Genomic DNA, 19,424 nt, shown 5'->3' with positions numbered 1-19,424 from the left:
GATGAAGGATCAGATAAAGGCTACTACATCTATATTGTGTTACTGAATAAAGAGCTGATTGTGTGGGTGCTGCTTTCTTCTTGTGGTTTTAGTGAAACTGGAAATGATATGAGTCTTGGCGAGATGGACCATTTAAATTGTGTATCCTGCTGGTAATGGTGCAGTAAAGTACAGTAAATAACCAGCCGGGTTAACCTGCTCTTCACTAGACAAAATATGTAAATTCTGCCATTTCAATACCGATAATCAATGTTCAGCAGACTAGCAGCACCAGCTCCAGGGCTTCCTGTTAGTTGGGATGACAGTATATGTTGCGATGTCATGAGAGGGGGTGTCATAGAGGGGAGATACATTCCCTCCCGGTGGCTGCAGCAGGGACTACAACCCATCATGGCCTCCATTAAAGAACTACAAACCCCATAGTCAGCAGGAGTGTCGCCCAGCTGAAGGATATTTAGCTGATTGCCCCAGGGAGGTTGGCTGAGAGAGTGAACAGAGCAGATAAAGAAGAGACTCTGTCTGAGGTGGAGGTGGAGGGGAAGGGAGTTCTTTTGTTGGTTGACAAGGACGACTGTGAACGAGAGTTTGAGTGTTTGTGTGTGTGGTTTTTTTTGTTGTTTATCTGCTGACTGTTGAAGTTAAACCTGTTAAAAGAAGACTGAATGCAGTGGATTTGAGTTGGAAAGCAAAGCTGTCTGTCTTCATTTCCTGCGCCCACACCTCAAAAGCTACAAGAGGGAAAGATCCCGACCTCTCAAGACATCACAATGTACACACATGCATGCATTGGAAGCAAGCAGTGAATAAACAGAGGGAGACAATGTGAATGTGTCAGAGACAGTGAGGCAGGGACAAGGCAAGACAGATGAAGAAAAATGACATAGGAGGGATAATATGATTGAGAGAGAGAGAAGAGGTGTAGTAAGGAGACGGAGCGAGGTAGGAGAGAGTGAAGAAAGCGAAAAGATGGAAAATGAGAAAGTAAGGGGGATAAGGGGAGATAGTGAGAGAGAGTGAGGAAGAGCAGGTGGCCGGCGGTGTACCAAACCCGCCATGAAATATTCAATCTTTAATCAGACTCCCAGCATTCCCTAACGAGGCGTGAGAAAGATGAATTAGCCCTTCGAGTTTAGGGAGCTGATCCACACAAAGCTATCACCTGCAACACAACACAAAAAACAGACACACATCGCAGCACCAGACCCGTGCATTTTCACACAGGCAGAGATTAGAAACAACTAAATCTTTTGTTAGCTGCCAACATGAGTAAGTTATTTTCACTGAGAGCAGGAGAGCATTCATATTGTGTCTGAGATTAATGGCCAACAAATGTATTCCAACACATACATACACACATGAGCTTGCAGACAGAGATTCAGTCCTATTCTATTTCCACTCAACTTGTGCTACAAGTTTGCCATGTCTGCAATATTAAATATTTGGAAATGTCAAGCATTGTTCTCATTCCAAATGCCATATGAAAAAAAATCAATGATGCCTCATCATCAAAGCAAATCCTGAACATTGTTCTGATGTACAACAAGTAGGTCCGAGGGAATAATAAGGTAAATGCAAGACAACTATAACAAGTGAGCGCCACATGCAGGCTGTTATGTTTCAAGCTAAGTTGTCTTTGTTCTGTCTACCAGATGTTTGTTTATTTGACACTCACATGTTTGATGGATTGGAACCAATAGCACATCTATAAAAAAAGAATGAATAAAAAAATATTTAGCACATCTCTGTTAGAAATATTTATGAGCTCAGACTAGACCACAGCATTTTTATCATCTGAAAACTATTGCAGCAATACAAATTTCCTGTTTAGAAATATCTAACGATGAGTTATATCTTATTTTAAAGGCTCTGGAAAGCTATAAGTAGCTTCTTATTATGAGTTATTGTTACTTTTGGCTTTTCTTTAATGTAACCAGTCAGTAGCAACTGTAAACTTTCATGACATGTCCTTCGTGCAGACGTAGACGTAGCCAGTGAGGTCCTACATGAACATGTGAACATGAACTTTAAATCATACTGATGGATTCATTTATGATTGTAGTTGCTTATACATTTGGTCAGCAGCACTTGGAATACAATTCTTTACATGTCCAATTTTGACATTTGGAAACCATGGCACCCATGTTTTGCTTCCTGATTTATCGTCTCTGCCATGACTCATTTACCAGAAGGATATGCAACATGGATAAGGAATTCCAAGTATTGATAACCTTTATTTTCAGTGACAGTTCCTCCTCGTCATCCGTCTAAGCAAAGAAATCCCTGCTCTCACTTTTCACTATTGCTGTTCCTCGTTCAATAATGTGTTTCCTGTTTACATCAGCATGGGAATGACTAGTGTGCGTGAAGTGTCATGTGATAGTAGTATGAACAGAGATTCTGATACTGGTCTAAAATGCAAAATTGTGTTAGCGGGGCCAGAATTATAGTACTTATTATTTTCACTGTGTCTCTATTCCTTTAAGGTAAACTAAGCACGTTTACACTGTGTTTCTGGACATACTAGAACATGTGTATTGATAACAGGATTTGAAACTTTCATACATTGCTGCCAGAGTAACTTCCATTGAATTGTATAGAGATATTTCAGAGTGGAGAGTTCAGGGGATCTGAAAAGAACAAATTGTGTTGGTACACCTTTAAGGCAGAAGCCAAGAAAACAAAACAGAATTATGATGGATTCCTGCAGATGAAATACTAGAAAGCAATTTGAAAATAAAATTACAAAAGCTAATGGTTCTATACACTGCTATCAGAGCTGCAGAGCGATTTTATTCAATTTTACAGAATTGAGAGCTATGAGGGACACACACACACACACACACACACACACACACACACACACACACGGCAGATGATGTATTAGTTTGTGAGGTTAGTCTGACACGGCCACAATCAAACATGCCTCCACTTTCCCTATTTCTTATCGTCTTATACTTATAGCCATAATTTGAAGGAATCAGTAAAGTCAATTAAATCCATCAACAAACACAAATAAGCTAATAACAGTCATATTTAAATGTCTCAGCTAGGAAGGGACAAGGGATCCTGGTGCAAAGGGAAATAAATGACTGGGTACACTGCACTGTATATTAATGCAATTAATCTCTGCCCACAAACAATATGCAGCTCAGTTTCTACTGATGAGTTAAATTGAGAGTATGATAAAGTTACATTTAAAGCTGCCATCATAAATATTTCTGTATTAACAATAGATTAAATGAATACGAGTAGTCGATATGAGGGGGTCATTTGTGGTGACATATTCAGACAATTATCATCCAACTCTGCTGTTCCCTTCAGTTCTTGTATTTACATTTCTCAACTTATTAATGTGGTTCGAGGATCCACAACTTTACTGTTTTGATTTGGCCTCACAGATCAGGTTAGTGATAAGGTAGTGAACATCGTAGGGAATTTAGAAGAATAAACACAATTCCCTCAGGAAAAAAACATTAGATTTGGAGCTAAATAAAATGTCCACCATAATAAGTTTGGTATAATATGTCATTGTTGGGTTAATAGCTTTTTGTGGTGCCCCCAACAATCAGTTCCTGATTGATGGGGCTGATAAGTGGTCATCCAATTAGATGTTTGTCATTATTATCACTTTCAGTTCTTCTCAAAGACCTGTTCTGGAACATAGCAGAGATGTTTTCCTTTGACCACCAACATCTAATCAGATCATCTCTGATTTAAAGGGGTTGTGTGGGGAACATTGTCAGAAATTTCACATTTATGAGATTGAGCTGTACGGATGGACAACCTGAGAAACATAATGCTACTGGTCAAAGCTGTTGGCAGCAGAGTGATATACAATGACTCTGATTATTGAAAATATGTTGTTACATTGATGAATGTGTGAGGGTATGGGATTTAAGTTTATGTAAAGAAATAAAAACAAACAATACACTCTATAAAATATCGATATACACAACAGGTTCATGGCCCTGACCCCAAACCTGGTTTACATTAAAATATAAAAGCAATGCATTAATTTGATTCATAATATCTAAACCAATTGAAAACATCAGAGTCAGCCCTAAATTGTGAAGCCACTAGTTTTGTTTTCCCATATCCATCGTGCTGGAGCACAGACCCAAATCACAAAAAAAAAGTGTCATAGTCTACTATGTGACTGTGGAGTCACTGTATGACTAGCATCATGTCTCAAGTGACAAAATGCAGAGACACTGCAGCTCTGCTGCCAAACTGTGAGTCATCTTAGATGCAGCTAAGTCTGTCACTTGTCTGTGTGTACACAGGAAGAATAACACTGAATACAGACTGTTAAATCTGTTTGAATGTGGTTGCTAATTGCAAAATGTGTGAACAGCATAACACCTCTGCAAAGTAAGTGAATATGTGTCTCTGCTGAAGTAGAATAACCCATCAGTTGATGCACAATGAATATCAAGATAATAGTACGTGACTTTGCAAATGTGTGACTTAAAATTCCTGTTGTATGTGGTTGTATGCCTCCACCAACCACCCAAGTTGTAGTTTATGTCCATCTCTGTCCAGAGTCATGTGATACATGTTACAGTTGAGTTATGGCCAAAAATTGTGACGTCACAGTGATCTTTAACTTTGCCCTTTAACCACCAAATACTAATCAGTTCCCCCTTGTGTTCATGTGAACATTTGTGCCAATTTTGAAGAAATTCCCTGAAGGGGTTTCTGAGACATCATGTTCACAAGAGTAGAACATACAGCTGTGGCAGGAGGCATTATGTTTTCAGTTCCATAAATATGGACAATCTGAAAACACAATGCCTCTGGTCACAGTTGTCGCCGGCGTGGAAGCATAATAACATTAACATTAAAATGGGAAGACACATGGTAGAAAAAGGCAGTGACACTGACCGGAGACAGCCCGTGGCATTGCGGAGGACCTGGGAGGAGTGTAGGTGTAGTTTGCGGTCCTCCTGTGTATGCGGGGAGGTGTCCCAGCCCGAGTGAGGGATGATCACAGCGTTGGTCAGCACGGCTAGGGCATCCTGGATGATGGGCATCTTCAGGGCATCGCATGATGACAGGTTCCACAGAACACCTGCAGAGGACAGCAGGGAGACAGGCGGTGAAAACCAATGCAAAGGAAAAGGACCAATAGAGGTGCAAGGCAGACTGGAGGCAGGGGGAGAGACAGGCTCAAAGACAACTCCAGGCCAAAAACCACTGAAATATTTAGTAGGTTTTCGTGAGCAGCAAGATAGATTGTTGTTTTCTGCAATATCGTGATGCTTCACAGCTTTCTGCAAAGCCAGACACATGTTCTCAAACTGAGACAAAAGGCCTTTATTCTGTGGAGGACATTTTGACATGTCACGGTAGGAAAAGCACAGGGGTAAATAATGTAATTAATGATGGCTGAGTTCAATTTAGCTGCTTCAGTTTCAGGCTGCTGATAATGTGCATGCTGATTCACTGGCTCAGTGGAAAACTTGAAGAGAACACAGCAATCAATAATGTGATTAGTAACACCAAGACTGGATTACCAACCAAGCAAATCACACAAGGCCCTGGAGCCACAGGGACCCCAAAGACCCCTGGTTCATTTTGTTGACACTGAGGTAGTGGTGAGACAAAAATACAGCTGAGCTTAAGGAAAGGAAAAATATAATAATAACATCGACAGGAAACATTTATGGACTGATGTGCATGCTATTGAATATAGGAGCTTTTGTCAATAGATGCTTTGTAATTATCCAACACTGTACAATTGATCTTAAACTAAATTCTACAACTTGTACATTCAGAGGATGCAACAGCTGGATGACAACAAGCACATTAGCCTCTGCAGCGTCCCTGATGAACCCACCAGTATACAAAGTGAAATCCTGATACTGGATACTAACATAAATATATCCCCTTTATAGACTATTATTTATAATTTAAGAAACATGTCCTTTTACAGCATTTACCATTTTGCAGGACCCATCACACAGTTAGTTTCTATTTTAAGCTCAGTTTTGATCAAAAGTATCTAAAGTTGTTAGTCCCATGAAGGTTTTTCAAGTAACTAAAAGGTTCCTGCAGACTGTAGTTCACCTATGTTTTCACCACGACCCAAAGACCAGGGCAGATGAGGCAAAAGAACGGCCTATTGCCACAGTAAGCTGTTACATGCCAGACCACTAGGAGGCAGTAATGGAGAAGATGATACAATAATGATGACACTATATAAATCAAGCAATACTACAACAACAGTAAACATGGAGAAGATTCAAATTGTGCTGCTGTTGACGGTGATTTACTGTTTTGAAAGCGGGATTATTGAGACAACGAAAAGAGACAAGCATCAGAAATAATTCACCAAATTCACCAAAGACTTAACATAGAATTAAGAGCTATTTATAAATGCAATGCTGGATTACTCAACCCATCAGGCAAGTTCAAAGCTGCAGGCCCCACCCCAAAGTTTTTTTGTACTTCCCCAAGCAGGGACTTTTTGGATTTTAAAAAAGGGACTTAATTTAGACCCTGCTCCCTGTGGTGAATACACAGAGACTTCCAGCAAAGGCCTCTAATTCCTGTGGAAAGTTTCTGAATTGGAAACAAAGCTTTATTTGTATAAGTTGGAAAGCAGCAGCAAGCAATTCACGCTAACTTGCCTCCACTCTGTGTTATAACTAGTTCAATTATCTTGCTATGACATTAGTACAGAGTCAAACAGACATTGAATAAGTCTCATGTTAATTTTTAAAACCTCCAGAGTCAAGAAGTTCCAGCACACTGAGCACTGTGTTCATCCCAAATTATAATACAGAGGGCTGAACTGGCATCTGCTGTCGCTCTTTCATGGGACCAGATATGGTGGTGGAATAACTCTCAGCAATTCAGATCTGGGCAAAGTCATGATGATAAAATAATCAGACGAAAGGGCAGACACTACACACAGAGTACACGAATATACACACAACTGCTAATTAGAACATTGCATCTTACACAGGAGCGACGCAAATGTCAAATGTTATCAAATTTCCCAACATAACCTTTTATTTATCACTCCACGTCGAAGCTGTGCTGCTGCAGCTAATAAATAACAAGGTACAACAAATTAGGAGACGCACCCAAAACACAAAATTCCACCACAACTCTTTCCTGATCTTATAACCCTCACCTGAATCCAGCCAAACCAGAAAATGGAGTGACTCGTCTCTTGCCTAATGTTGTTCACTGGTTTTGCTATTCATCAAACAAACACACACACTGGCCGTCTCAGAGCGTCTTTCAAGAGAAGGACGGAGGAGGTAAGAGGCAAATCGCTGCAGTTTGCTGGAAATCACTGATTTCTTGAGTGGTTTCACACACACACACACACACACACACACACAAACACACTGTGCTAATAACCTTGAGGATCGTCAAAACATCTCATAATTCTTGTTGACCTTCATCTTGAAGAGTGTCTATGTCCTGATCTATGTTCTCATATAATTATGTGTTGGGTGTCCACCCCAAGTCATATCTGCACTTATCTACCCCCGCCTTTGTTGTAATTCCAGCTGTAGTAGTGGTATAACATCCCATCCCATCCTCATATGTGTGTGTGTTTGGAATAAGGCGTCCTCTCTTTAGTGCAGTGTTGTTCACCCTTGGCTGAACAGCGACTGTGTAATTACAGCTTCTGTTATCTGTCTTTGCGGGTTTGTATGAATTTGTTCTTGTGTGTGTACATGTGTTTGTGCACGCGTCTGCGCGCGTGTGTGCATTCAAGCCCCATCGACAAATCAGCCCTAACTCCTGTCAGCCCTTTGGACTGTGTTTATGTGGACTGTAAAGGCAGCAGTGTCTGATGGCGGTCAGGAGGAGTTTCTAAATGACAAGCTTCTGGCTTCATAATTAGCCGGAACCGTCATGTCAGCGAAAGTGTCTTTTCTCCGTCTCATCTTTTCTCCTGCTCATGAGTTCAGAGAGGGCGTGCTGGGTTTTCGATAACCTTAACATTCAGTGTGTCACGTAATAATTCTAACTGACCTTGATTTTCACATTTGTGAGTCAGCTAATGCTGCTGAGCCCACCCCCAGTAATAGAAGTGAGTTGCTGCAAAAATATAAAGTGTCATTTCTTTTCAAAGGAACGCATTTTACCATAAAAGCTTGTTTTCTTCTAACTATAGGATATAAGGTTAATTTTATCTATGTATAGCTGCAATTAGACACACAGTTTCTCCGGAGTACGAGTATTTGTGAATGCAAATGTCTGAGTCAGAGCCTCCTGAGTCTGCCTGCTGCACCGCCCCTAACCTGAATCCTGTGGAGAATTTGTTGCTGTTGTGAACGCTGCTGAACAGAAGATCTCCAGCTGTGTTGTGCATGTGTGAAAGATAAACTGCGGAGAAAGTCTAAACCCAATTCCTCCACAGGACATGTCTGAAAGCGTAGACATTTAGTATAAATTTTGTTTAGGTCCATAAGGGAAAACATAAACTCTAAAGAGAGCCATTTGAGTTTTGTGTATTCATGAGTGAGTGAAGCTTAAAACTTCATGAGGACTGTTGTCTGTAAATAGGTCTAATAAATAACCACAACTCCTTGGAAATTACTTGTTTTCTATTTCTAGAAATACTACATACACAAGATACAGCATTTTAATGATTTAATTTTGGAGGAGATCGCTGTCATGGAGCTTGTCTCGCTGTTCCCCCCTGTGCCCGGACTTTAAGCTAAAGGCATGCTGTAGGTAAAATATGTAACAGATATAATGCCATTGAATAAATGCATAAGGGGCTGTGCAACAGGGGAGACAAAACAGGAGATTGCCTGGGGCCCCGAGCTGAGAGGGGGCCCTCGGGAACTGATTACACGAGTCCACAGCAATGATGATTTTTTTGTGAGAAAGCAGACGTACAGACTGCAGTGATACCATAGCTGTAAACCCCCGGAAAGACTTGACAATCTTCTTTTTTGGGGGGGTTGATGACTAGAATGTCTAAATGTGTGTTTATGGTAGTGGTGGGGGTTAGTAATCTAACAAAATGACTTTATTATTTATGGGTATGCACAGTATGGACTTTATTTATAAGGTTGAATCGTAAAAGAATAATTTGAAGAATGGAATGATGTAGTTTGGCATCAAGTGTTCCTTGGGGTGGGGGGAGGGCATTGATTTGGTTCAATGTCGGGCCCCCAGGTACCTTTTGCCTAAGTCTCAATACTCAGAACTACATCGTACCCCAAAAGGTAAGATACAAACAAATGTCCTCAACTGTGTCCTCTGACAACCACTTATTGAATTATGCTAGCTTTGCCAGTCCTACTGTGATATCTGCTGCTGGAGTATTCTGACATTTTTGCTGGAAAACATCATCTCTGGCAGCATTAGGACTCCTTAATGTTATCAGTAACCTCTGTGTCCTTCCTACTATGACAAGTTGAAACGTCTGTTGTGGAAAAAGTCTGTTGGATGAAAAGTATTATCAGTTGCTTGGAGTTTCTGGTAACAGCCCAATGGATTAATGGCATTTTAAAGATTCCCAGATGTTTAGTAGATTTACAGACAAGTAAAAGTATAATTGTCTGTGATTGCACAAATTAAAGACAAGTGTCTGAGATCACAATTTAGCCCTCATTTAAACTACTGATTGTTTTTTTTATAGGGAGCAATGAATGAGTGGAAAAGTGAGTGAATTCAGACACATCTTATATCTATTAGCTTATAAGCTTTACACATCCATCCATTATCTACACGGCTTATATTTTGAGGGTCACAGAGGGAGCTGGAACCAAGGTCAGGTTGCCAAAGTATAGCAGGGGTGACATGTAGAGAGAATCAACCATTAGCCCTTAGATTCTCATCTACGGGCAATTTAGAACCTCCTGTTTAACCTCACCCCAATCTGTACGTCTTTGGTCTGTGGGAAGAAACCAGAGTACCTGGAGTAAACCCACGAAGACACATGCAAACTCCACACATGTAAAAAGCCAAATCAAAATGTGCTCTTTCACCACTGTCTGTTTTACAAGTTAAATGTTAAATAAACCTCGGTAGTTTCAAACACGGATTAAAACAGCATGCAGTTGAAGTACTGCTGCCAGTCCAGAAGTTGTGAAGTTATTTGGTCATTAAGAGTCTTCACCACCCACACACAGAAAAAGCAGCTGTCTGGTGATCAGGGGACATGTTAGCAGCTGCTTCCTCTCTCATACAGGCAAAAGGAACAAAGCAGCAGACAATGTTTTCCTCCTCAGCTGGAGAGTGTGCCACACGGCTGTCATATTCATACTGTGCGTAATGAGATGGACCAAATTCTTGAACAAAGCTGACGGAATAATAAAGGCCTTCGTCTCTCAGCTTTAGCACCTTTTGGCCCCCTTGAACTCTTAATTTAAATGTCACAGCAGAGAAACTGTAATTCAGAGACATTTGACTCAAATTAAACGGAAATAAAAAGTTTTGTCCTTTGTCCATACAAGGATACATTTAGAACTTTGTGTACAGACAACACAAACCTCGGCTAAGGCTGTAACAGTCCCCTTATGAAACCACATTTTAATTCACTAGATCTGGATTTTTATTTGGATCTGCACCAGAGATAATGATAACAACAGTTCTGAATTCACCATATGGATAATTATGAAAAGGTAACAGCTGCATAAAACTTCCATCAGTTGATTTTACAATCGACACACAAGTTGCCAAAAGCCTACACACTATTTACAGACCAATGAGACAAAGGCAAGCAGCCGGCACACAAGCAGTGAATCCTCCGTCAAGTTAAGCTGAACAGAGGTTTTCAAGGCTGCACATTTTCATTTGTTACACAGGAACACTGAGGGCTCATTAAAAAAACATCCAGCGCATGCTCTGGATGCACGCACACCCTGACCTCAGCCCCAGACGGTCTGGACTTAGTCCCAGACCTTGTCAACTGTTAAAAACCCCTCTGAATGGAAGAGAAATACATTTTTTTGCAATGAAAATTTTCATTTGACAAATTCCATCTCCAGAAATAATGTAAGAAATAATCATGCCAGCTAATCCACAGAACAATTAACAGAAAGTAGTTCCTATGTACACATGTGTTTTGTAGATTATCCAGAGTAGTTTTAATATGTTTTTAGTCACATGACTGTTAATTCTATAACTAGAATTGCATTTTCACTGACAACATAAGAAAATGCATTGTTCTGCAAGTTGGATGAACCAACTATTTTATATAATGTCTCCATTCAGGGGCCACATCCTTCTAGAGCTGCATATGAAGACTGATTACGACTAGGCTGTCCCATTTTGAAGGCTCCTTCAAATATAGCCAACAAATGCCTTGTTCCATTCCTGAGAACGCTCTAATGGGTGGATCCTTCCTGGCCCAACCTTTCCCAGGATTTATTGTGCTTGGGTGACCAACTGTTTTTCAAAGAAGTAAATGGTGCCAGCAAGCAATGAGACGTCCAAAGCTTAAGTATCACGCTTCAACTTAACTAACAGCTACCAGTCCACATGTTACAAAACCAAGGGGCAGTACAACTTTATCATCGTGTCCAACTTGGGCTCTGTTGCTAGGCAACAGTAATAATGGCATGAGCCTATAGGAACATCCCTCAAAGACTTAATTCATAGGCTAACAATCACCATGGTAATGCACAGTATATTGTGTTGCCATTCATGCTATGTATGTTATTACAAAAACATTTTGGTTGGATGCTAGTCACAAACACAAGAGCAGTTTACTGTGATGAAAATAATGAACCTCAATCTGCAAAAAACGAAATAAAGACAACTCATATATTTGACGCCTTGTGGCTAAATTGTCGGAGCACAGCATTAACGTCTTATTGTTATCACTGGAACACACAATAGCTACTGCTGAGCATGCATGCTATTGTTTCTCAGACTTCTCTAACTTATTGACCAAACATTCAATTAGAAAGAGAAATGGCATCTCAAACACTTTTGTTGCATTTAGCTAATGTTTGCTAGAGAAACCTTGAAGGGGAACGTGGAGGAGTGTATGTGCGAGTTGCATTGATTATTACAGACACATGATGTCATGCTGCAGCTGCAAGAAAACCATGATTTTTTTATTTTTTATTATTATCTTGAGTAAAGTCAGCTGTTTGCCTGAATCCCTTTCCTGCTCTGCAGAGTATGACATCATCTCCCCGAGGTGAAAGGCAGTGGGATTTTATCTTTGATCTGAGACGCACTCGCATACACACAAACTGGTACGCTCACATTAATTCCTGCTAATATGAGCACACAGGCTTGCAAATACACACACACAGACGGGTGTATGACAGATGAAGGAGGTTAATTGCCTCCGCCTTACATCATGAGTGGCAGCAGGAGGTTATGAATGCACTGTTATATGGAGGGAGGGGAAATGAATATGTTGGCTATCTCTCTTTGTCTCTGAAGCCATTTCCCATTTCTCATTTGCACTGTACTGCCATTCCCCCATCGTGTTTCTGTCCTCTGCAACACTGCAGCACATATTTTTGTTTTATTTATTGTCTGGGCCTTTAATTCTTCTGGCATGTTTTTGATTAGTTTGGACTCTGTGTGAATTTGAGACTTTTTCGAGGACAGTCAGATTGACAAAGTGAGAAAGTAAGTGGGTATCTGTGTGTGTCTGTGTGTGTGTGTTGGGGGGGGGACTTGCAACTAGCTGTGTACTGGTTGGTATGTAGTCACCAGAAGGAGAGTTTTGACAACTATAACACAACAGAAATGAGTAAAGCTAGAATTATGTTCCATTCTATAAAAATGAAAATAAAAACATCTCTGCTGGTCTATACAGAACATTATATCGTTGATATTCATAGCACAACCTCAGCAATACTTTGTGGGAGCCTGAGCATCAAGCAATCCAACTCCTGCTAAAAGGTGAATATGAAAAAAAACAAGTTTACATAATATTAGAATCAATTCAAGAAAAAAAAGATAATTGTTGGGCAGGTCTCAGAATGAATGATTTGAGCCTAAATTATCACGTCTACCAGAAAAACTATAACAACAGTAATTACTGTAAGGCTCAGCTAGCAATAGTCAGTGTAAGCATCTTACATAGCATTTACTAGGGGACTGCACTGATGGTTTGACCTTGACACCCTGTCACTCACTTTTTAATTGCTCTCATTTTCAGCAGGAAAAAGAGACATGAGAGTTCAGTAGGGGCAGAGCTGAATATCAGTTGTGTCACACTGAACCAGCTGCATGGCAGCTGAAAATGTCCCCACTCTCTCACAGATATGACACTTTCGAACAGTGTTTACAGTGAACGGTTACATAAAGCAGCATGTTGTGTTGTTAACATGCGGACATGTCTTACAAGATCAGAATCAAAGGCAAACACCAGAAGGTCTATGGGTCGACCCCCCACTTCTCCAGTCTGCACGTTTAAGTGTCATTGGTAAAATGGTAAACCCCCCAAAACCCTTGTGTGAATGCCAGTGTGTGAATGGAATATATAGAAGCGCTAAATATAGAAGCACTGTGTGAATCACTGAATGTGACTTACAGTATAAAGGTCTTTAATTGGTCATTAAATTACCACTCCAGCAGCTTATTACAGCCCTGAACTCAAAATTACATATTTAAAAGGTTTGTCATGAAAAAAATTCCCCTCGTGGCATAAAATGTCTTAAACTGTACACCTTCTTTCTTTCCCACGTTTGTGGCTGAGATCTATGAATACGCTACTAAAAACCTGCTCTTGTCTCCTCACCCTCACAGTGCCCCATGCCGCTGAGGAGCCTTGTCCAGCTACTAAGCCCCACCCACAAGTTGACAGGATTGTTTTTTTTAAGTTTGTGACATCACAAACCCTGGCAGTTTGAATCTATCGTTTAATATGTTAATGTTGTTGTTTTTAATTCCCGATGGATGGGGGCTTAAAAACTAGCTGTATAAATGCATAATACCAAGCTTATGTTTTTATTGACTACATAAATATGTATTTTAGTTTAAATGTTAGAGGATCTTTATGTCAGTTCATTTTTTGATTGATTTGTATAATATCCAAAGCTATTATTTTAAGATGTGTGTAATATTGAATAATATTTATTTATTCATTTTACCATTTAAGTCCATGTGACCATTCTTAAGGTTTTCAGAGCAAAGGAGAAGATGTGTTCTAAATAATAAATAAAGAAACAAAGCACAATTAAACATAGGCTAACATACTTTTTCTTGGATTCAGCACTATGATGAGTCTGTTAGCACATGAGAGAAACGCACTTGTTGCAAATTAAATCTCCCCTAGTTTACAGAAAATTTTGTGTCAGCTTTGCTCTTTGCTTTCATAATGAGGTGAGCATTGATCACTGGTAATTACTTGGTCCTAACAGGCCTCTAGCTACATATTAATGAAATTGTCATTAGTGAGGAATCTGCCAGTATTTAAAATAATCAATCAATGGTTTAGCCTATACAATGCCAAGAACAACTGCAAAGATAACGTCTTGGTTCCGACCAACAGTCAAGAGCCAAATATGTTCATTTGATTACCATGTATAAATGCAGACACGCTGACTTTTGCGAAGCGAGTGACAGCATTTTTTACTAATCAAGTCCTGTATTGATTATTTTCTCATTAAAATATTATTTGGCAATCAATTGATAAATTAGGTAACCCTTTATTGCAGTTATAGCTTCTGTCATAATGTGTATAGTCATGTTTACTAGGATCCTTCAGGTTCTCGAAAGCCGCCATCTAAATACCAACACTGTAGAATTATTCTGAGATCAACCAGTTAGTTTGCAAAGAAAATAAAAACCCAGCAAAGAAAAACAGAGAGAAAGTACAGCACATAAGGTCTGGTGTTATTGGATGGAAACATTATTCACCTGCATTTTGGAAGACTGAGCCTCGAAACCTTTTTTCCTCGGGACACATTAACACTTCAGTTTAAATGAACAGAAAAATGAGTTAATGAGCGCAGAGTAACTCAAGGGCACACAGCTGTTTGTATGTTTGTGGAATCACTTTGTTTACATGGCTTATTAGCTTTGTCTACTCTACTTTTTTTGCAACTTGAGTTGCTTTTTATTCATTTGCTTCAGACATGATTTTATGAAATAGACTACCATCGCCCTTCACATGTATGTTTTTTACGGTGATACCTATGCTCTCTAAATGTTTGAAAGTATTGTATGTTAATTTTAATCAAAGCAATATTTCTACAAGGATGGTGAAATAAAAGCTGGATAACCTTCTGCCTCAAATCCTGAACTGTTTTAATTTTCTAATTTCATTTTGTTTTACAAAACCTTTTAACGTGAGTTTCTGTTTTAATATGAGCTCTACTTTACCCTGTTATCTATTTGCTTCTCCTGAACTGGACTAGAATTGTGACTGCTGAGAGTTCCTATCACAGCATGAGTCTGACAGCTTCCATATTTGCTCCTGATGAGCTGAAACTAAAAGTGAGCAGCCTGGGTCTGTCACAGACGCTGATGTGTGCTGCTGTGACTGGGTAGGGAAAGAAATGCATGATAATGATAAGTGGACCCACAGTTACCGACAGCGTGTGGATTTTAAAGGGGAATGAAGAATCTGAATGAAGCCCATGCAGAGCTCTGTGAGTCAATGAGGACAGATTCTTCACCTCGGTTAAAGAGAAAGTTCACAGAGAATCTGTGAGATAAAAACACACATATGTACAGGAATATAATGACAGGAAACTAAATGATATATAAAAAATTATGTGATTGCCAGGGAAAGGGGATTTTGCAGGTCCTTGTGTTTCCAGTACCAGAACCATCACCAAAACATCAGACTCCAGCAGAGTTTTAAAGGCTGTGTCCCATTCACTCCCCAACCCCTACTTCACTGTATTGGGACTTATATGCAGAGGACTGTATACTGAGCTCATCAGCTTTCAGACACTAATCAGGACATTTTCTTTTTCTCTCTCTGTAATTACGCCATCGACACAGGATTATTACGTACAATAACTACAACTTTGGATGATGGAAAATGAAAATATTTATATTTCACACAATAAAAAAAAAAAACACATTAATGAATTGCCTTTAAATATTGTTCTGACCCTGACGGCTGAGGCTTACTGAGTGCGGTGATCTCATGAACTCTCCTTCTGCATCACCAGCAGGTCAAAATAATCTCCAATGTAATGTTGCTACATTCAAAGATGATTTAGAATGTGTTTTTCCTGTTGTACGCTGTAACTGGGCTGGAGAATTACAAATAATCATCTTATCATCCGGGAAGGATGAAATAGAAGTGTTGTTAAGGGCCCAAGTAGGCGCAGTGTGGAATTTGGTGCAATTTGGATGTGATATACGTGATATATATTAAGTATTTATAACCTCTGAATAAACAGGTGACCAGCGCTCTGTGGCAGTGGCGGCTTGGAACAAGCACTGCATGAGTTTAACATAAAGAGGGAGAGGGACTTAATAGTGGAGGGAAACAACCTTGTTTTTGACTCTTTTGCCATTAAGCAAACAGTACACATGAGAGATTGTGTGTGTGTGTGTGTGTGTGTGTGTGTGTGTCTGAATCTGCGGCTAGCGAGGCAGGCAGCTTGACACCCCACAGTGATCCTGATTCAAAATGCTCACCAGAGAGAGAGAGATGGAGAGGGCAGGTGTTAAAGAGAAAGAGGGGGGAAAAGGAAGACAGAGAAAGGCAAAGAGGACAGGCGAAAGAGAGAGAGACAGGAAGAAAGGGGGAGACCAATTACGAAAACCAAACCACGGAGGGATAAGAGAGGGAGTGAGAGAGGTTGGGAAAAAGAAAGAGGGAGAGCTATTTCCTCTGGGTCCCTGAGAGAGAGAGAGAGGAGAGAGGGGAGCACAGTCTGTCTGCGTCCGGTCGGTCGTTCAGCTGATTAATTTGTGACAGGGGGGATTTCTGTGCTCCGTGCCTTGAATTGCTGCTCTAATTTATATGGTAATCTTCTTTAAGACTCCAGCAGCATACAAAAAACCTTTTATTTCCATCCCTGCTAAGCTAAAGCCTTTCCAATATTCACTACACACATATAAATATACATAAATGCACAGAGCACATGTTGGTCATTCTCTGTATGTGGGAAAATGCGAAGACGCCTCTATTTTACTTTTCCTGATAAGGCTTTCCCGTGCAGGGAAACAGTTCAGCTGTTTTTTAAATTTTATTGCTGTCTCCTTTACCGCGAATAACCCTGGCAATGTTTGTCCCTCCCCGTAATCTCCTGTCACCCTGATGTGAAAACGTTGCCGCTAATAATTAGGAGCGTTTAGGAGTGGATAAAAGCTCAAGGGCAGCTTTCGCGGGACACAGGTACAGTTTGGTTTCAGAGAGTTTGCAAGGACGAATAATAATTTGGGGGCAACAGCTCAGTTGGGCACACTAGGTTAAGCCTACGACCACGTAGGATGGAAGGAAATGGTGTAACCGGTGGATATTCACATTGTTGGATGCCCAGAGACAGCTGTTTGATTGCAGAGTGGATCACTGTGGTCATTCAATTTGGGCTTAGCTACTTTGACTTTGGTGTCAAGAAGGCATCAGGATATTTACTTGCTTTTTCAAGCGATTGCATATAACCATGTGCGGAGTCAGATAGAGGCAGAGCCCCTCCTCGACAGATCAGACCACAGCCTTGTGCTTCCTAATCCCACTTTACCCATCATCCTGCAGCAGCCTCTGACCACAAGAACAGTAAGGAGGTGGACAACAGGAAGCTAATGAGCCTCAGCAGGGATGTTGTGAGGCCACAGACTGGGATGTCCTGTGTGAGCCCCATGGCGAGGACAGGCAGCATAACAAAGCACATAAACCATCCCCAAAGTGTTTACCCAACAACACGCCCTGGATCAACCTGAAGGATAAGAGGTATAAATAATGAATTGATGGAAGGATGACTTTGTACGGGTCTGAGCATTTTATCTTCACATGCTTAAGGTTAAGATTGTGGGTGTGGAAGGATGGTTAGGGTTAGATATGCTAACCTCCCACACATCACCCTGACCTCTATGCCATTGTTGACTGCCTCACTACACAAAGGGCACGAGACTGCTTTGGCGGTGAACCTTGGCACAGGGCGTACAGCGATGTACAGCAATCAGTGTTGAAAATAAAACTCAGATTCTGCAGCCAACCTTAACTAGCAGGTCAACTAACTGATCACAGGTAAGCCTCAGTTAGCACTGGGAATGGCAGTCATCTGGATGCAGCTCCTGGAGAAGATCGTGGAATTCCCAGAGTTGTGTGCGCCTCTGGATGATCTTTTGGACCAAAACATGACAGCTCTGCCATTTCCACAACAGGTACAACTCAGTAACTGATATTTAATTAAGCCAGTAGTCCTCCACTCCTCTTTTCCAAAAGAGAACAGGCAGGTTGTGTTTACTTGCGAGTTAAACAAATAATAAAAATCCTTTGGCCAGACTCGTGTGAGTAAGGCAACACAAAACATTGCTATGTGTTTGGAGTGAACACAACATAACTCTTTGATTGCGAAGATTAAAACCTTTCTCAGCCACTATAATCCATTTATCCAGGAGGTTAGCCTCCTTAGACCCATTTATTCAAGCTGTGGAACACTCAATGTAGTCGAAGTCAAGATGGTCAACACCCATTGTGTTATTGTTAAATAATTTAAGGGTTTCCACTGCACTGAAATCACTTTCTTAGCAGCCGTTAAACCTGAAAGTACAATGTGCTTCTGGTATTTCGGTACCTTGAGCAAAGTATTGAATAATTTAAAAATGAAGATTTGTGTGTACCTTCTCAGAAATGACCACTGACAATTTGAAAACAACAGCTTGCCAGAACTGAGCTACCGGTGGGCACTCTCGCATAATATGAACAAAAGTGCCAGGAGTCCTTAAAGCTGTCAAAACCTGTCATCTAGTAGCTCCAGGCTTCTCATACGAAGACACTGCTTCTGTTTTCTTGATTTGAGAGACTTAATAACGTGTTCTGAAAAGCAGTAATAAGCAAAATCTCGTTTTCTAACATGTCAAGCATTGGAATAATCATGCTCCTCATAGGCCTACAGTGGAGATGTTTTCATGAGCGTGGGTAAGAAAAATCAATTTTTCTCATCTGGCTCCTGGAATGGAATAAATCCCCCAGGGATGCTGGATGTAGATCAGTTTGAGCGTGAGCAGTATTCCTCTTTTAGCCATGTCGTGTCTCCATCTTACTCCAGAGGTGAAAGTTCTTTTACCGTGACTGTCTGTGTGAATACAGATTAGAAAGGAACTCCCAAGATGTATATAGCTGAAGCTGTGAAAAACAGAAGTGTGTGGCTGCACTGGTAATCCTTTAATTCTTTTGGCGGTGAACCTGTAGTGTAGCCCTTTGCACAGAAGCTCAGTTTGACAAGTCAACAGCAGTTGATGAGGGCTGGGAAACATGCAAGTGGTAAACAATTCTCTCCTGTCTGTGTGTGTGTGTGTGTGTGTGTGTGTGTGTGTGTGTGTGTGTGTGTGTGTGTGTGTGT

At 40.5% G+C, this 19,424-nt stretch overlaps 1 protein-coding gene across 12 annotated transcripts in view; it reads right to left on the bottom strand.

Annotated features, from left to right (window-relative positions):
- ctnnd2b (catenin (cadherin-associated protein), delta 2b) overlaps positions 1-19,424 on the bottom strand; it is a 154,789-nt gene that overhangs the window by 27,236 nt on the left and 108,129 nt on the right. For 7 of the 12 annotated variants that reach the window (XM_069511174.1, XM_069511173.1, XM_020110668.2 and 4 more), the window contains 2 exons: positions 4,885-5,071; positions 1,673-1,702 (listed from right to left, as the gene is read on the bottom strand). In XM_069511174.1, coding sequence (XP_069367275.1) covers positions 1,673-1,702; positions 4,885-5,071 — 217 coding nt within the window. The remainder of the gene's footprint in view (positions 1-1,672; positions 1,703-4,884; positions 5,072-19,424) is intronic. The other 5 variants (XM_069511183.1, XM_069511175.1, XM_069511180.1 and 2 more) reach the window with 1 other exon arrangement.

Source organism: Paralichthys olivaceus, chromosome 16, assembly GCF_024713975.1.
Source record: "Paralichthys olivaceus isolate ysfri-2021 chromosome 16, ASM2471397v2, whole genome shotgun sequence".
NCBI classification, from domain to species: domain Eukaryota; kingdom Metazoa; phylum Chordata; class Actinopteri; order Pleuronectiformes; family Paralichthyidae; genus Paralichthys; species Paralichthys olivaceus.
Note: the sequence above shows the minus strand (reverse complement) of the source record. Positions and strands in the feature narration are given on the sequence as shown.